We start from the raw sequence: 14,268 nt of genomic DNA on the forward strand, positions 1-14,268 counted from the left end.
CCTCGTGGCACTGTCCCGGAGTCCGTGTGGCATCGCTAAACGGCTGAGACGTGGCACGGAACGTTCCCAGGCTGCTCTGCCGTCCCGTTGTCCAGCAGCCCTCCCCTTGGCACCCCATGTCATGCGGTGCCGGGCCGGCTCGGTGTGCCGAGCTGCTCCGGTGCAGCCGGGCCGGCTCCGTGTGCCGAGCTGCTCCGGTGCAGCCGGGCCGGCTCCATGTGCCGAGCTGCTCCGGTGCAGCCGGGCCGGCTCCATGTGCCGAGCTGCTCCTGTGCAGCCGGGCCGGCTCCCATCCTCGTCCTGCCCATGCAATGCTTCACCCCGTGCACTGTGCGCCCCTGTGACAACGTGGCTAAACCAAACGCCATCCCGGTGCGGGGCAGACGCGGGGTCTGGTGGTGACGGCAGAGCCGCGAAGCGCCCGCTCTGTGTCTGCTCTGCCAGCCCGTGTCCCCAGGGCGACCCACACTGACCCCAGGCTCCCAGGTCCGTGGTGCGGAGCCCCGGCGTCGCTGGGGCTGTGTGCCGGCGCAGGGTGCTCCGGCACAGCCCTGTCCCACGGCACTGGGGTCGCGCCGCTGGCGGCCCTGCCCGCGTTCCCGTTGCACCGGCGCTCGCTGGGCTTCCTCTGAGGTTTTTGATGCTCTGCAGATGTACGTGTGCTCAGCCGTTTTTCCCGCCCAGTTTTGTCCCGCCTGGAGCTGGTCTGTAGCGCCAGGTGGGCTGGAGGAGAAGGCGGAGGAGAAGCTGGTTTCAGCACCGCGGTCCAGATTTTGGCTGTAACAGTCTCAGTGCAGCCTGCACCCGTGTTTCAGAGAGGCGCGCTGCTGGGGTGTTTAACCCGTGGCGCGGGTGCCGGGCGGGCTCAGGGCCACCCTGCTCACCGAGGGTTCCCAGGACGGAGCTTGGCCGGCCCGTCTCCATGTCCCGTGTCCCCGTGCTGCCCTGAGGCGGAGCCGCACGAGGGTGGGCTGCAGGGAACCGTCTATCCTGAGCACGGGCTGCAGCGTCCGTGGAACCCCCGTGTGCCATGGAACCCCTGCGTGTCCGTGGAACCCCTACGTGTCCATGTAACCCCGGCATGTCCGTGTAACCCCCGTGTCCATGTAACCCCTGCGTGTCCGTGTAACCCCCGTGTGCCATGGAACCCCTGCGTGTCCGTGGAACCCCTACGTGTCCATGTAACCCCTGCATGTCCGTGTAACCCCTGTGTGTCTGTGGAACCCCCGTGTGTCCGTGGAACCCCTGTGTGTCTGTGGAACCCCCGTGTGCCATGGAAACCCCTGCGTGTCCATGTAACCCCTGCGTGTCCGTGTAACCCCCGTGTGCCATGGAACCCCCGTGTCCATGTAACCCCTGCGTGTCCGTGTAACCCCTGTGTGTCCGTGTAACCCCTGCATGTCCGTGTAACCCCCGTGTGCCATGGAAACCCCTGCGTGTCCGTGTAACCCCTGTGTGTCCGTGTAACCCCCGTGTGCCATGGAAACCCCTGCGTGTCCGTGTAACCCCTACGTGTCCATGTAACCCCTGCATGTCCGTGTAACCCCCGTGTGCCATGGAAACCCCTGCGTGTCCGTGGAACCCCTACGTGTCCGTGTAACCCCCGTGTGCCATGGAAACCCCTGCGTGTCCGTGTAACCCCTGTGTGTCCGTGTAACCCCTACGTGTCCATGTAACCCCTGCATGTCCGTGTAACCCCCGTGTGCTATGGAAACCCCTGCGTGTCCGTGGAACCCCTACGTGTCCGTGTAACCCCTGTGTGTCCGTGTAACCCCCGTGTGTCCGTGGAACCCCTGTGTGTCTGTGTAACCCCTGTGTGTCTGTGGAACCCCTGTGTGTCTGTGTAACCCCTGTGTGTCTGTGGAACCCCCGTGTGTCCGTGTGACCCCCGTGTGTCCGTGGAACCCCTGTGTGTCTGTGTAACCCCTGTGTGTCCGTGGAACCCCCGTGTGCCATGGAACCCCTGTGTGTCTGTGTAACCCCCGTGTGTCCGTGGAACCCCTGTGTGTCCGTGGAACCCCCGTGTGTCCGTGGAACCCCTGTGTGTCCGTGGAACCCCTGTGTGTCCGCAGAGGGCTCAGCCCGGAGCCCGTGTGCGTTCCGTGCGGGTTTGCAGCGGGCCCCGTTCTCACCGGTGCCACGTGCCGGGTCGGGCCGCGGTTGCCGCTGCGGTGCCAGGATGGACAGCGGGCGTGCGGCCCGGCCTGCCCGCGGCAGCGCCGTGTTCTGCGCCGCCGTGCCGGGGTGCTGGGCCCCAGTCCTGCCGCTCGCTGGCTCCGTGCGCGTGGCCATGAAGGAGCCGAGCGGGGGTCCTGCCCCCCGAGCGCCACCGGCGGGTCCCCCGTGGCGCTGGAGAACCGGCCTGGCGGTGGCTCACGGGCCCGGCTCAGCCCTTCGCCTGCAGCAGCTCAGCCGTAACTGCTCTTCGGTGCCACAGGCGGCTTTACCGTTCCCAGCCGCGCCTCTCCTCCCTCGTCCTTTGGCGCTGGCGTGGCTGTGTGCGGCTGTGCCGCAGGCCTGCCCGCTGACCGAGCGCCTTTGGAAACAGCACCGCAAACGGGTGCTGGACCGGGCTGCCGGTTCTTCATCCCTTCTGCTCCGTGGGGCACAGGCCATGGCGGTGGCGCAGACTGTCTGAGTGGCACAGGCCGTGTCGGTGGCACAGGCCGTGTCGGTGGCACAGGCCCTGGCGGTGGCACAGGCCGTGTCGGTGGCACAGGCCGTTTCGGTGGCACAGACCATGTGCCTGTTGGACATTTTCGTCATAAAGATGCCGCGTTTGTGCCTGGGGCTCCCTGTGCAGGAACGAGCGTGGTGGCCGCGGCGCCTGCGCGGGCCCCGGCGCTCCCGGCAGACACAGCGCCCTGCACGTGCCCGGGGCGTCTCCGGGTCCGGCCGCGGGCTCGGGGTGCAAGGTCAGCAGTGTCCAGACGCTTCGGCGTCACTGCGCGTTGGCTGTGGAGCAGGCGGGGACGCCCGGGACGGCGGATTCTCCAGCCCGGCTCCCCCGTTGGGGTGTCTGCGCGGGGCTCTCTGTGGGTCTGCAGTAGATGTACCGACGTCTCACAGTGATGCAGCAGCCCCTTCCCGCGCTGGCCGGCTGGTCTGGGGCGGGGCAGGAGCCCCGGGCAGCGCGGGTCCCTCGGCTCCCGCTGCACGGCCCGCGGGTGCGGGAGCAGCTGGGCAGTGTGAACGGAGGCTCTGGGGGGGAGATGCCCCTTCAGCCCAGGAGCGCCCCCCCGCCAGCGGCCGGGCCCACACGAGCCCTCGGGCCTGGGGGGTTTCCAGCTGCTGGGAAGATGTTGACAGAGGACGGGGCTGTGTGGGTGACGCACCCTGGGACAGCGGTTCACCGACAGACCCCGGGCCCAGTTGGATGCTGGTGCTGGGTGCCATTACCTTTCGGCCGGGTTTGAAGGCGGTGCTCGGTGTGGTTCGCTGCGGCAGCACAGCCGGCTCCAGCGGGCACGGCGCTGGTGGGTCCGGCAGAGCCTCGGCAGCGAGGGGCCAGCGCCGAGCCCCGCGCCGGGACCCGGCCCCTCCGGCGGGGCCGGCACGAGCTGTGACACCCCGAACTGGGGCTGCGGGAAGGGTTTTCCTTCTGAGGTGACTGTGGGTGGGGGGAGTGTCCCCCAGGAGCAGAAGCGCCGTGGGATGAGCCACCACGGTGCTGCTGGGGCTGCAGCTGTTTGGGGGAGTCCGAGGGTCCTCAGCACCCCAGGACCTGCTGCTGCACCCCCAGACCAGTGCACGTCCCCAGGCCCCTCACCGAGTCCCTGCGCCCTCCCGGGGCGTCTCTGCCCCCGTGGCGTGTGCGCGGGCGTCCCCGTGCAGGGCTGCGGGCGAGCAGCGCGGTGACGTGTCCCTCTGTTCCAGGGCATCGTGGGGAACCTGTCCAGCGGGAAGTCGGCGCTGGTGCACCGCTACCTGACCGGCACCTACGTGCAGGAGGAGTCTCCGGAGGGTAAGCTCTGGTTCCGGGGCGCGGGGCTCTGCTCCTCGCTCAGTCCCTGGCTCTGAAGACGACCCCATCCCTGCGCCACGTCTGCCGCTGCCGCCGGCTCTGCAGCCCCCGGCCCTCGCGGGGTCCCGCTGGCTCCCCTGGCCTGACCCGCGCCCTGCTCTCTTCCCAAGGTGGCCGGTTTAAGAAGGAGATCGTGGTGGACGGGCAGAGTTACTTGCTGTTGATTCGGGATGAAGGGGGCCCCCCCGAACTCCAGGTAGGAGGCCGGTCCCCTCGCAGCCCGTGCTGCTGGGCGCTCCTGGGGAGGGACCTGCCCGGCCGCTCTGGGGAGCCCGTTCCGGAGGGAGCACCCGTGGCCTGGGCGGGGCTGCCCTGTGGTGACGCTGCCCCAGGGCCCCGCTGTGGCGCCGGAGCTCGTGCCGGGGCCGGGGCTGAGTGCGCGGCTGAGCGGCCGCGGTGCCCACGTGCTGGCCCTGGTGGCCCCGGCTCGGGGCTCCGGGCTCCGTCCGGGCTGTGACGCGCGTGTCTCTCCGCAGTTTGCTGCCTGGGTCGATGCCGTGGTGTTTGTGTTCAGCCTGGAGGACGAGATCAGCTTCCAGACCGTGTACAACTACTACCTGCGGCTCTGCAGCTACCGGAACACGGCCGAGGTGCCCATGGTGCTGGTGGGCACGCAGGGTGAGCGCGCGCTGGCCGGGCTGCTCCCCAAACCTGCCCTCCCCGCGTGCTCCCTGCTCGCTCCGGAGCACTGGAGACGTGTCCCCGCCGGCAAGGGAGCGCGGGGATGGTGGCGCTGTGAGCATGTTCGGATCTGTCACCAAACAGCGCTGGGACAGGCTGCGGTGTCTGCTCCACCGCACAGGCAGCGTCCCTCCGGAGCTGGGGCTGCCTGGAGTCCTGGAGCGGAGGGGACACAGAGCAGCAGGGGACAGGGGACGCCGGGAAAGGCCTGGGCGGGACGCGGTTCCTGAGCAGTGCAGCCTGGTCCTGGTGCAGGAGGAGCTCCGAGGCCGGGAAGCAGCAGTGTGGGAGGGACGCGCAGGGTGTCTGCGCTGGAGCCCTGATGAGGAGTGGAACAAAGTTGTTAAGCTTTGGATATTTGGAGATTGTGGAATTAGCATTAGGACTGAGTGGTGCTGGTTCAGGGCTGGGCTGGGGGCGCAGGGAGGCTCGGGGTGGGGACGCAGCGGGGTCGGGGTCCCGCCGTCCCAGGTCACAGCCTTGGCACGGTCACACTGAGCAGCCCGGCGGACACGTGCAGGGGACTTGGTCCAGCAGCAGCCCCCGTGCTCTCCAGCGCCTCCCCAGGGTCAGTTCACAGTTCCCGCTTGTCCCCGCGGGTCTGCCGGCTCGGGTCCCTCTTGGGAAGGCGCTTTCCCCCACGCCAGCTCTGAGCAGCCGCCTGGGGGACAGATTCAGCCTGTTTCTCTGGGTTGTCCCCCGAGGCCTCAGCTGGGAGTGTCCTGGCAGAACCGTTGTTCCCGGTGAACCGAGGCTGAGCGCGCCGCTGGTCACAGCCCGGTGACCGGTGACACCGACAGATGGTGACACCGATGGTTCCAGCGCATGTCAGCGTGTGCACTCTCGTGCAGACGGGCTGGAGCTGCGCCCAGGGCCGGGCTGTGGGCACCTGTGCCCCGGCGCTGCGCTGTCACCGCGTCCTGCTGTCCCCAGGACACGGGCGTGATGCTCGTGGCCTGTCCCGGTCCCACCCGGGCTGCGCGGTGTCCCCCGCCCACCTCCCGCCGGCTGCCGTCTGCACGAGCGGCGGGGCCGGACGCTTGGGAGAGCTGGATAAGGTTCATTTAGAAACCAGCTCATCTAAGAAATGCATTATTCTGCGAGCGTGGCTTTTGTTGTGGAGTGCACGTGCAGGACAGGGCCGCGCTCGGGGTCAGCGTGTGGAGCGGGGTGGAGGCCCGGAGCGTGCCCTGGGTCGGGGACACGGGCACCGTTCAGCCTCCTCTCCCCTCGCTTTCCAGATGCCATCAGCGCCACGAACCCCCGCGTCATTGACGACTCTCGGGCACGGAAGCTTTCCAATGATCTGAAGCGCTGCACGTACTACGAGACCTGTGCCACCTACGGGCTGAACGTGGAGAGAGTCTTCCAGGACGGTAACTGCAGGGCTGTCCGGGCGGGCGGGGCAGCGGCTGTCCGCAGAGACCTCGGCTCTCGGCACGCCGGCGTGCTGCCGCGGCGCCGCGGGAGCTGGCCCCTGCGGTGCTCTGTGCCATAGCTGCACACAGACCTGCTCCGAGGAGCGGGACGGTGCGCTGGGTGCGGCACGGGGCTGACCGGCACGGGGCTGACCGGCACGGGGCTGACTGGCACAGGGCTGACCGGCACGGGGGTGACCGGCACAGGGCTGACTGGCACGGGGCTGACCGGCACGGGGCTGACCGGCACGGGGGTGACCGGCACGGGGGTGACCGGCACAGGGCTGACCGGCACGGGGTGACCGGCACAGGGCTGACCGGCACAGGGCTGACCGGCACGGGGCTGACTGGCACAGGGCTGACCGGCACAGGGCTGACCGGCACGGGGTGACCGGCACAGGGCTGACCGGCACGGGGCTGACCGGCACAGGGCTGACTGGCACGGGGCTGACCGGCATAGGGCTGACCGGCACGGGGGTGACCGGCACAGGGCTGACCGGCACGGGGCTGACCGGCATAGGGCTGACTGGCACGGGGCTGACCGGCATAGGGCTGACCGGCACGGGGGTGACCGGCACAGGGGAGCGCAGCGCTGGGCAGCACCTCTGCTCAGCACTTGTGCAGAGAGCTGCAGGGGATGGTGCACGCGGGGGGCTGTGCAGGCACCCGTCTGCATGGGCCTGCAGGGGATGCACCGTCTGTGGGAGCCTGCAGAGGATGCACTGTCTGCATGGGCCTGCAGAGGATGCACCATCTGCATGGGCCTGCAGGGGATGCACCGTCTGCAGGGGATGCACCGTCTGCAGAGCATGCAGTGTCTGCAGGGGATGCACTCTCTGCAGGGGATGGACTGTCTGCGGGGGCCTGCAGAGGATGCACTGTCTGCAGAGGATGCAGGGGATGCAGTGTCTGCAGGGGATGCACTGTCTGCGGGGGATGCACTGTCTGTGGGGGCCTGCAGAGGATGCAGTGTCTGCAGAGGATGCAGTGTCTGCAGGGGATGCACTGTCTGCAGGGGATGCAGTGTCTGCAGAGGATGCAGTGTCTGCAGGGGATGCAGTGTCTGCGGGGGATGCAGTGTCTGCAGGGGATGCAGTGTCTGCAGAGGATGCACTGTCTGCAGGGGATGCACTGTCTGCAGGGGCCTGCAGGGGATGTAGTGTCTGCAGAGGATGCAGTGTCTGCAGAGGATGCACTGTCTGCGGGGGATGCACTGTCTGCGGGGGATGCACTGTCTGCAGGGGATGCACTGTCTGCAGGGGCCTGCAGAGGATGCAGTGTCTGCAGGGGATGCACTGTCTGCGGGGGATGCACTGTCTGCAGGGGATGCACTGTCTGCGGGGGATGCACTGTCTGCAGGGGATGCACTGTCTGCGGGGGATGCACTGTCTGCGGGGGATGCACTGTCTGCGGGGGGCCCATGAGGCTGCAGAGGAGGTTTTGGCTGCGTGTCCTGGAGGGGAGCAGGGAGCAGAGCAGAGCCTTTGGGCGCAGAGCGGGGCGGCTGTTGGAGCTGCAGGAGCGAGCGCCCGCAGGGTGCCGGGCTGTGTCCGTCGGTCTGTCCGCGGCCCGTCCGTGCGGCGGGGAGCGGGAGCGGGTCTGTGGGTGCAGGAGCGGAGCGGCGGGGGAAGGCGGCAGAGTGGGGTGCAGGGGGGCGCTCAGGCGGGTGCCGTGCGCCGTGCGCTGTGCGCCGTGCGCTGTGCGCTGTGCCCTGTGCGCTGTGCCCTGTGCGCCGTGCGCTGTGCGCTGTGCCCTGTGCGCTGTGCCCTGTGCGCCGTGCGCTGTGCGCTGTGCGCTGTGCCCTGTGCCCTGTGCCCTGTGCCCTGTGCGCTGTGCGCTGTGCCCTGTGCGCCGTGCGCCGTGCGCTGTGCGCTGTGCCCTGTGCCCTGTGCGCTGTGCCCTGTGCGCTGTGCGCTGTGCGCCGTGCCCTGTGCGCTGTGCCCTGTGCGCCGTGCCCTGTGCGCCGTGCGCTGTGCGCCGTGCCCTGTGCGCCGTGCCCTGTGCGCCGTGCGCTGTGCGCTGTGCCCTGTGCGCTGTGCCCTGTGTGCCGTGCGCTGTGCGCTGTGCCCTGTGCGCTGTGCGCTGTGCGCTGTGCGCTGTGCGCTGTGCCCTGTGCGCTGTGCCCTGTGCGCCGTGCGCTGTGCCCTGTGCGCTGTGCCCTGTGCGCTGTGCGCTGTGCGCTGTGCCCTGTGCGCTGTGCCCTGTGCGCCGTGCGCTGTGCCCTGTGCCCTGTGCGCTGTGCCCTGTGTGCCGTGCCCTGTGCGCCGTGCCCTGTGCGCTGTGCCCTGTGCGCTGTGCCCTGTGCGCTGTGCGCTGTGCCCTGTGCGCTGTGCCCTGTGCGCCGTGCGCTGTGCGCTGTGCCCTGTGCGCTGTGCCCTGTGTGCCGTGCGCTGTGCGCCGTGCGCTGTGCGCCGGGCAGGGCGGCCGTGGGAGCGGCGCAGCGCCGGCTGTCAGCGCTGCGGCAACGCACAAACAGCGAGAACACTGAAAAAGCCGCAAAAATTAATCGAAGGCTGGAGATACCTGATAGTGAGGCGCTAAAAGAGCTTATTCATTCAATAAATCGAAAAGAAGATAGAGAGGTGACTTGATTACAATGTAAGAACATCTGTGTCCATGAGGAGAAAATGCCAGGACCGTGCCGGCCAGAGTGGGGTAATGCCAGAAGCGAACGCCGGTCAGATGCAGATTTTGCAGAACCATTAGTTTTCATTAGCGGCCCTCTCGTCATTAGCCGTTGGACAGAGCACCGGGCAGCGCTGTGCTCTGCTTCTCTTGTACTTCGAACGCAGACCCGTCCCTTTGTGGGGCGCTCCCCACGTGTCCCGGCGCCTGCTGCCCGCGGGCTGGCTGAGCTTCGGTGCCCGGAGCTGCCGGCATCGCCGCGGCCCCAGCGTCGGGTCCTGTCCCTCCATGACACGTGTCCTGTCCCTCCGTGCTCGTGTCCTGTCCCTCCATGACACGTGTCCTGTCCCTCCGTGACATGTGTCCTGTCCCTCCGTGACACGTGTCCTGTCCCTCCGTGACACGTGTCCTGTCCCTCCGTGCTCGTGTCCTGTCCCTCCGTGCTCGTGTCCTGTCCCTCCGTGACACGTGTCCTGTCCCTCCGTGCTCGTGTCCTGTCCCTCCGTGCTCGTGTCCTGTCCCTCTGTGACACGTGTCCTGTCCCTCCGTGCTCGTGTCCTGTCCCTCCGTGACACGTGTCCTGTCCCTCCGTGACACGTGTCCTGTCCCTCCATGACACGTGTCCTGTCCCTCCGTGACACGTGTCCTGTCCCTCCGTGCTCGTGTCCTGTCCCTCCATGACACGTGTCCTGTCCCTCCGTGACACGTGTCCTGTCCCTCCATGACACGTGTCCTGTCCCTCCGTGCTCGTGTCCTGTCCCTCCGTGACACGTGTCCTGTCCCTCCGTGCTCGTGTCCTGTCCCTCCGTGCTTGTGTCCTGTCCCTCCATGACACGTGTCCTGTCCCTCCGTGACACGTGTCCTGTCCCTCCGTGCTCGTGTCCTGTCCCTCCGTGCTCGTGTCCTGTCCCTCCATGACACGTGTCCTGTCCCTCCATGACACGTGTCCTGTCCCTCCGTGCTCGTGTCCTGTCCCTCCATGACACGTGTCCTGTCCCTCCATGACACGTGTCCTGTCCCTCCGTGCTCGTGTCCTGTCCCTCCGTGCTCGTGTCCTGTCCCTCCATGACACGTGTCCTGTCCCTCCGTGCTCGTGTCCTGTCCCTCCATGACACGTGTCCTGTCCCTCCATGACACGTGTCCTGTCCCTCCGTGCTCGTGTCCTGTCCCTCCGTGCTCGTGTCCTGTCCCTCCATGACACGTGTCCTGTCCCTCCGTGCTCGTGTCCTGTCCCTCCGTGCTCGTGTCCTGTCCCTCCATGACACGTGTCCTGTCCCTCCATGACACGTGTCCTGTCCCTCCGTGCTCGTGTCCTGTCCCTCCGTGCTCGTGTCCTGTCCCTCCATGACACGTGTCCTGTCCCTCCGTGCTCGTGTCCTGTCCCTCCGTGCTCGTGTCCTGTCCCTCCATGACACGTGTCCTGTCCCTCCGTGCTCGTGTCCTGTCCCTCCGTGCTCGTGTCCTGTCCCTCCGTGCTCGTGTCCTGTCCCTCCATGACACGTGTCCTGTCCCTCCATGACACGTGTCCTGTCCCGCGGTGCCACGCGGTGCCGCGTGCCTGCTGGTCGCATTGGCCAGTGCCAGTGCCTGCTTTGCCGAGGCTGCTCTGGAGAGAGCGCTGTGGTAACCCGGAGCCGTGAGGGAGCAGAGGGACCCACCGTCTCATGGGCTTGGGAGTGAGTCCCAGGTGCTGGGTGCTCACAGGTGCAGGATCACACAGATCATGGAATTGCAGAATTGTGGAATCGCAGCCGGTTTGTGTGGGAGGGACCTTCCCAGCCCCCAGTGCCCCCCTGCCATGGCAGGGACATCGTCACCAGCTCAGGGTGCTCAGAGCCCCGTCCAGCCTGGCCTGGGCTGTCTCAGGGATGGTTCATCCACCCCCTCTCTGGGTACCTGGGCCAGGCTCTCACCACCCCCACAGGGAAGAATTTCTTCCTTTTATCTGATCTCAGTCTCCCGTCTTTCAGTTTAAAGCCTTCGCCCCTTGTCCTGTCACCACGTGCCCTTGTCAGGAGTCCCTTTCCAGCTTTGCTGTAGGTCCCTTCAGGTACTGGAGGCTGCTCTGTGGTCTCCCTGTGATGAGATCGCAGAGGCCGGTGTGAGGGATGGCAGGAATTGCCCCTGTGCAAGTCCGGGTGCTGGTGAAGAGGCCGAACCCGCGCCTGGTGAGCAGGAAGGCGACGGCCACGCGGGGACGCCTCGGCCAGGGCTGCCGCGGTTTCCTCAGACCGTGCTGGCCGCACCGTTAGCCCCTTGCTGGCGCTGCTGGTGCGGGGGGCAGGCAGAGCCTCTGCGGGGTCTGTGCCGCTGCTGCCCCTGTTCCTGACACGGGACACGGCTGGGAGGGGACACGGGACACGCCTGTGGGGGGACACGGCTGTGAGGGGTCACAGGACACGGCTGTGAGGGGACACGGGACACGGCTGTGAGGGGACACGGGACACGGCTGTGAGGGGACACGGCTGTGAGGGGACGCGGGACACGGCTGTGAGGGGACACGGGACACGGCTGTGAGGGGACACGGCACATGGTGTGAGGGGACACAGGACACGGCTGTGGGGGGACACGGGACACGGCTGTGAGGGGACACGGCACACGGCCACAAGGGGACAGGCTCTTGCGGTTGCCGTTGGCATCTGACACCTCCGGGGGGCTGGTCACACCGCGTGTGGTGCCGCGTGTTCCTGGAGGGGCAGGTGGCAGCTCCTGTACCACAGCGGGGCTGGCGGGGGTCCCGGTGCTCCCGGCGCGCTCGTTGGCGGCTCCTGCGCCGTGTGCTGGGGGCACCGGCCAGCGTGCCGGAGACCACGCGGGGTGGCGATGAGCTCTGCCCCGGCCCAGCGTGCGCTGCTCGTTGGTCAAGGTGTTCATTTCCAGAAGAGGCAGGAGATGGGGAAGCTGAGATGCAGTTCTTGGCTGGTGGCACCAGGCAGCGAGGTCACGGGAACTGCGGGGTTGTTCTCGCCTTGGTTTCTCCCACAGCTGGAGATGGTGAGGGTGACAAGGGCCCGGGCTGGCAGGGTGACAAGGGCCAGGTTGTGTAGCCCGGTGACTGACTCGTGTGGCGGCTGTGAGGGGGTGATAGAGGTGACGCTGGCTGCCCCGGGCTCCGGGGCCCCTCGGTGTTCACGCGAAGCCGCTGCTCTGTGTGACAGCCGGTGTGCTGGGCCGCAGCGAGAGCGGGGACCTGTCCTGCCGTGGAGCAGCCGCGCCGGGGCTGCCCCTCCGTGTGTGAGTGCCGGGGCTGCCCCTCCGTGTGTGAGTGCCGGAGCTGCCCCTCCGTGTGTGAGTGCCGGGGCTGCCCCTCCGTGTGTGAGTGCCGGGGCTGCCCCTCCGTGTGTGAGTGCCGGAGCTGCCCCTCCGTGTGTGAGTGCCGGGGCTGCCCCTCCGTGTGTGAGTGCCGGGGCTGCCCCTCCGTGTGTGAGTGCCGGGGCTGCCCCTCCGTGTGTGAGTGCCGGAGCTGCCCCTCCGTGTCCCAGTGCCGGAGCTGCCCCTCCGTGTCCCAGTGCGGGAGCTGCCCCTCCGTGTGTGAGTGCCGGGGCTGCCCCTCCGTGTGTGAGTGCCGGAGCTGCCCCTCCGTGTGTGAGTGCCGGAGCTGCCCCTCCGTGTCCCAGTGCCGGGGCTGCCCCTCCGTGTGTGAGTGCCGGGGCTGCCCCTCCGTGTCCCAGTGCCGGAGCTGCCCCTCCGTGTGTGAGTGCCGGGGCTGCCCCTCCGTGTGTGAGTGCCGGAGCTGCCCCTCCGTGTCCCAGTGCCGGAGCTGCCCCTCCGTGTCCCAGTGCCGGGGCTGCCCCTCCGTGTGTGAGTGCCGGGGCTGCCCCTCCGTGTCCCAGTGCCGGAGCTGCCCCTCCGTGTCCCAGTGCCGGGGCTGCCCCTCCGTGTCCCAGTGCCGGAGCTGCCCCTCCGTGTGTGAGTGCCGGGGCTGCCCCTCCCTGTCCCAGTGCCGGAGCTGCCCCTCCGTGTGTGAGTGCCGGAGCTGCCCCTCCGTGTCCCAGTGCCGGAGCTGCCCCTCCATGTCCCAGTGCCGGAGCTGCCCCTCCGTGTCCCAGTGCCGGAGCTGCCCCTCCGTGTCCCAGTGCCGCGGCTGCCCCTCTGCGGCCGAGTGCCAGGGCTGCCGAGGCTGGGCGGCTGTGCCGCACAAACCCTCCTCCTCGCGCCGGCTGGTGTGCTCTGAGCCCCCGGTGCTGCCCTGAGGCAGACGAAGGGTTTGGGTCTCAGCGAAGCCCCCAGGGTGCGCGGGTGGAGCGCGGCGCTCCGGGCTCTGACCCTCCTGTCTCCCTTTGCAGTGGCTCAGAAGGTGGTGGCTCTCCGGAAGAAGCAGCAGCTCTCCATCGGTCCCTGCAAGTCCCTGCCCAACTCTCCCAGCCACTCGTCCGTCTCTGCAGCCTCCATTCCTTCCGTTCACATCAACCAGGTGGGAAACGGGAATGGGGACAGCCGGGCACCCCCCAGCTTTTGCAGCCCCTCGGTCCCCTCAGCGCTTCAGACCCGCGCTGCAGCCAGGAGTGGCTTTTGGAACGCAGAGGGCTTGTCACCCGGAGCTTCGCCCATAGCCCAGAGCAGCTTGGTGCTTGCGCTGAGGCCACGTTTCGTGTCTAAACCATCGCGTCTGGCTCATGGTCTCCAAAGATCGTGTCATGCTCCTGCAGACACTGTGGCAGAGCCATAGAATCATAGAATAATAGAATCAGAATGTCATCAGTTGGAAGGGACCCACCAGGACCATGGAGTCCAACTGCTGTCCCTGCACAGGACACCCCACAGGTCACCCCGTGTGTCTGAGGACGGTGTCCAGACCATTGAACACTGTCAGGTTGGGGCCGTGACCCCTCCCTGGGGAGCCTGTTCAGTGTCCGGCCCCTCTGGGGAAGAACCTTTTCCTCGTGTCCCACTGACCCCCCTGGCCGTGGGTAGCTGTGGGGAAGCTCCTGCGCAGAGACGTGTCTGCAAGCGGGCCCTGGGGGGGACAGCTGCCTGGGGACTGGGGACAGGGCTGAGCGGGGGACAGGGCTGAGCGGGGGACGGGGCTGAGCGGGGGACAGGGCTGACATGGGACAGGGCTGAGCGGGGGACAGGGCTGAGCAGGGGACGGGGCTGAGCGGGGGACGGGGCTGAGCAGGGGACAGGGCTGAGCAGGGGACAGGGCTGAGCAGGGGACGGGGCTGAGCGGGGGACGGGGCTGAGCGGGGGACAGGGCTGAGCGGGGGACGGGGCTGAGCAGGGGACAGGGCTGAGCAGGGGACAGGGCTGAGCGGGGGACGGGGCTGAGCAGGGGACGGGGCTGAGCGGGGGACGGGGCTGAGCGGGGGACGGGGCTGAGCAGGGGACGGGGCTGAGCAGGGGACGGGGCTGAGCAGGGGACAGGGCTGAGCAGGGGACGGGGCTGAGCAGGGGACGGGGCTGAGCGGGGGACAGGGCTGAGCAGGGGACAGGGCTGAGCAGGGGACGGGGCTGAGCAGGGGACGGGGCTGAGCAGGGGACGGGGCTGAGCGGGGGACAGGGCTGAGCAGGGGACAGGGC

General features: G+C 68.2%; 1 protein-coding gene across 4 annotated transcripts in view; it reads left to right on the plus strand.

Annotated features, from left to right (window-relative positions):
* The window catches only part of AGAP3 (ArfGAP with GTPase domain, ankyrin repeat and PH domain 3), a gene marked incomplete at its 5' end in the record, with an annotated part of 137,384 nt that overhangs the window by 41,328 nt on the left and 81,788 nt on the right, over positions 1-14,268 (plus strand). For all 4 annotated transcript variants that reach the window (XR_014183401.1, XM_082046202.1, XM_082046203.1 and 1 more), the window contains 5 exons: positions 3,877-3,964; positions 4,135-4,220; positions 4,501-4,642; positions 5,947-6,081; positions 13,035-13,162. Coding sequence is in view for 3 of the 4 variants with exons in the window: in XM_082046202.1 (XP_081902328.1) it covers positions 3,877-3,964; positions 4,135-4,220; positions 4,501-4,642; positions 5,947-6,081; positions 13,035-13,162 (579 nt within the window). The remainder of the gene's footprint in view (positions 1-3,876; positions 3,965-4,134; positions 4,221-4,500; positions 4,643-5,946; positions 6,082-13,034; positions 13,163-14,268) is intronic.

Source organism: Streptopelia decaocto (genome assembly GCF_964273445.1).
Source record: "Streptopelia decaocto genome assembly, chromosome: 2".
In the NCBI taxonomy this organism is placed as follows: Eukaryota; Metazoa; Chordata; class Aves; order Columbiformes; family Columbidae; genus Streptopelia; species Streptopelia decaocto.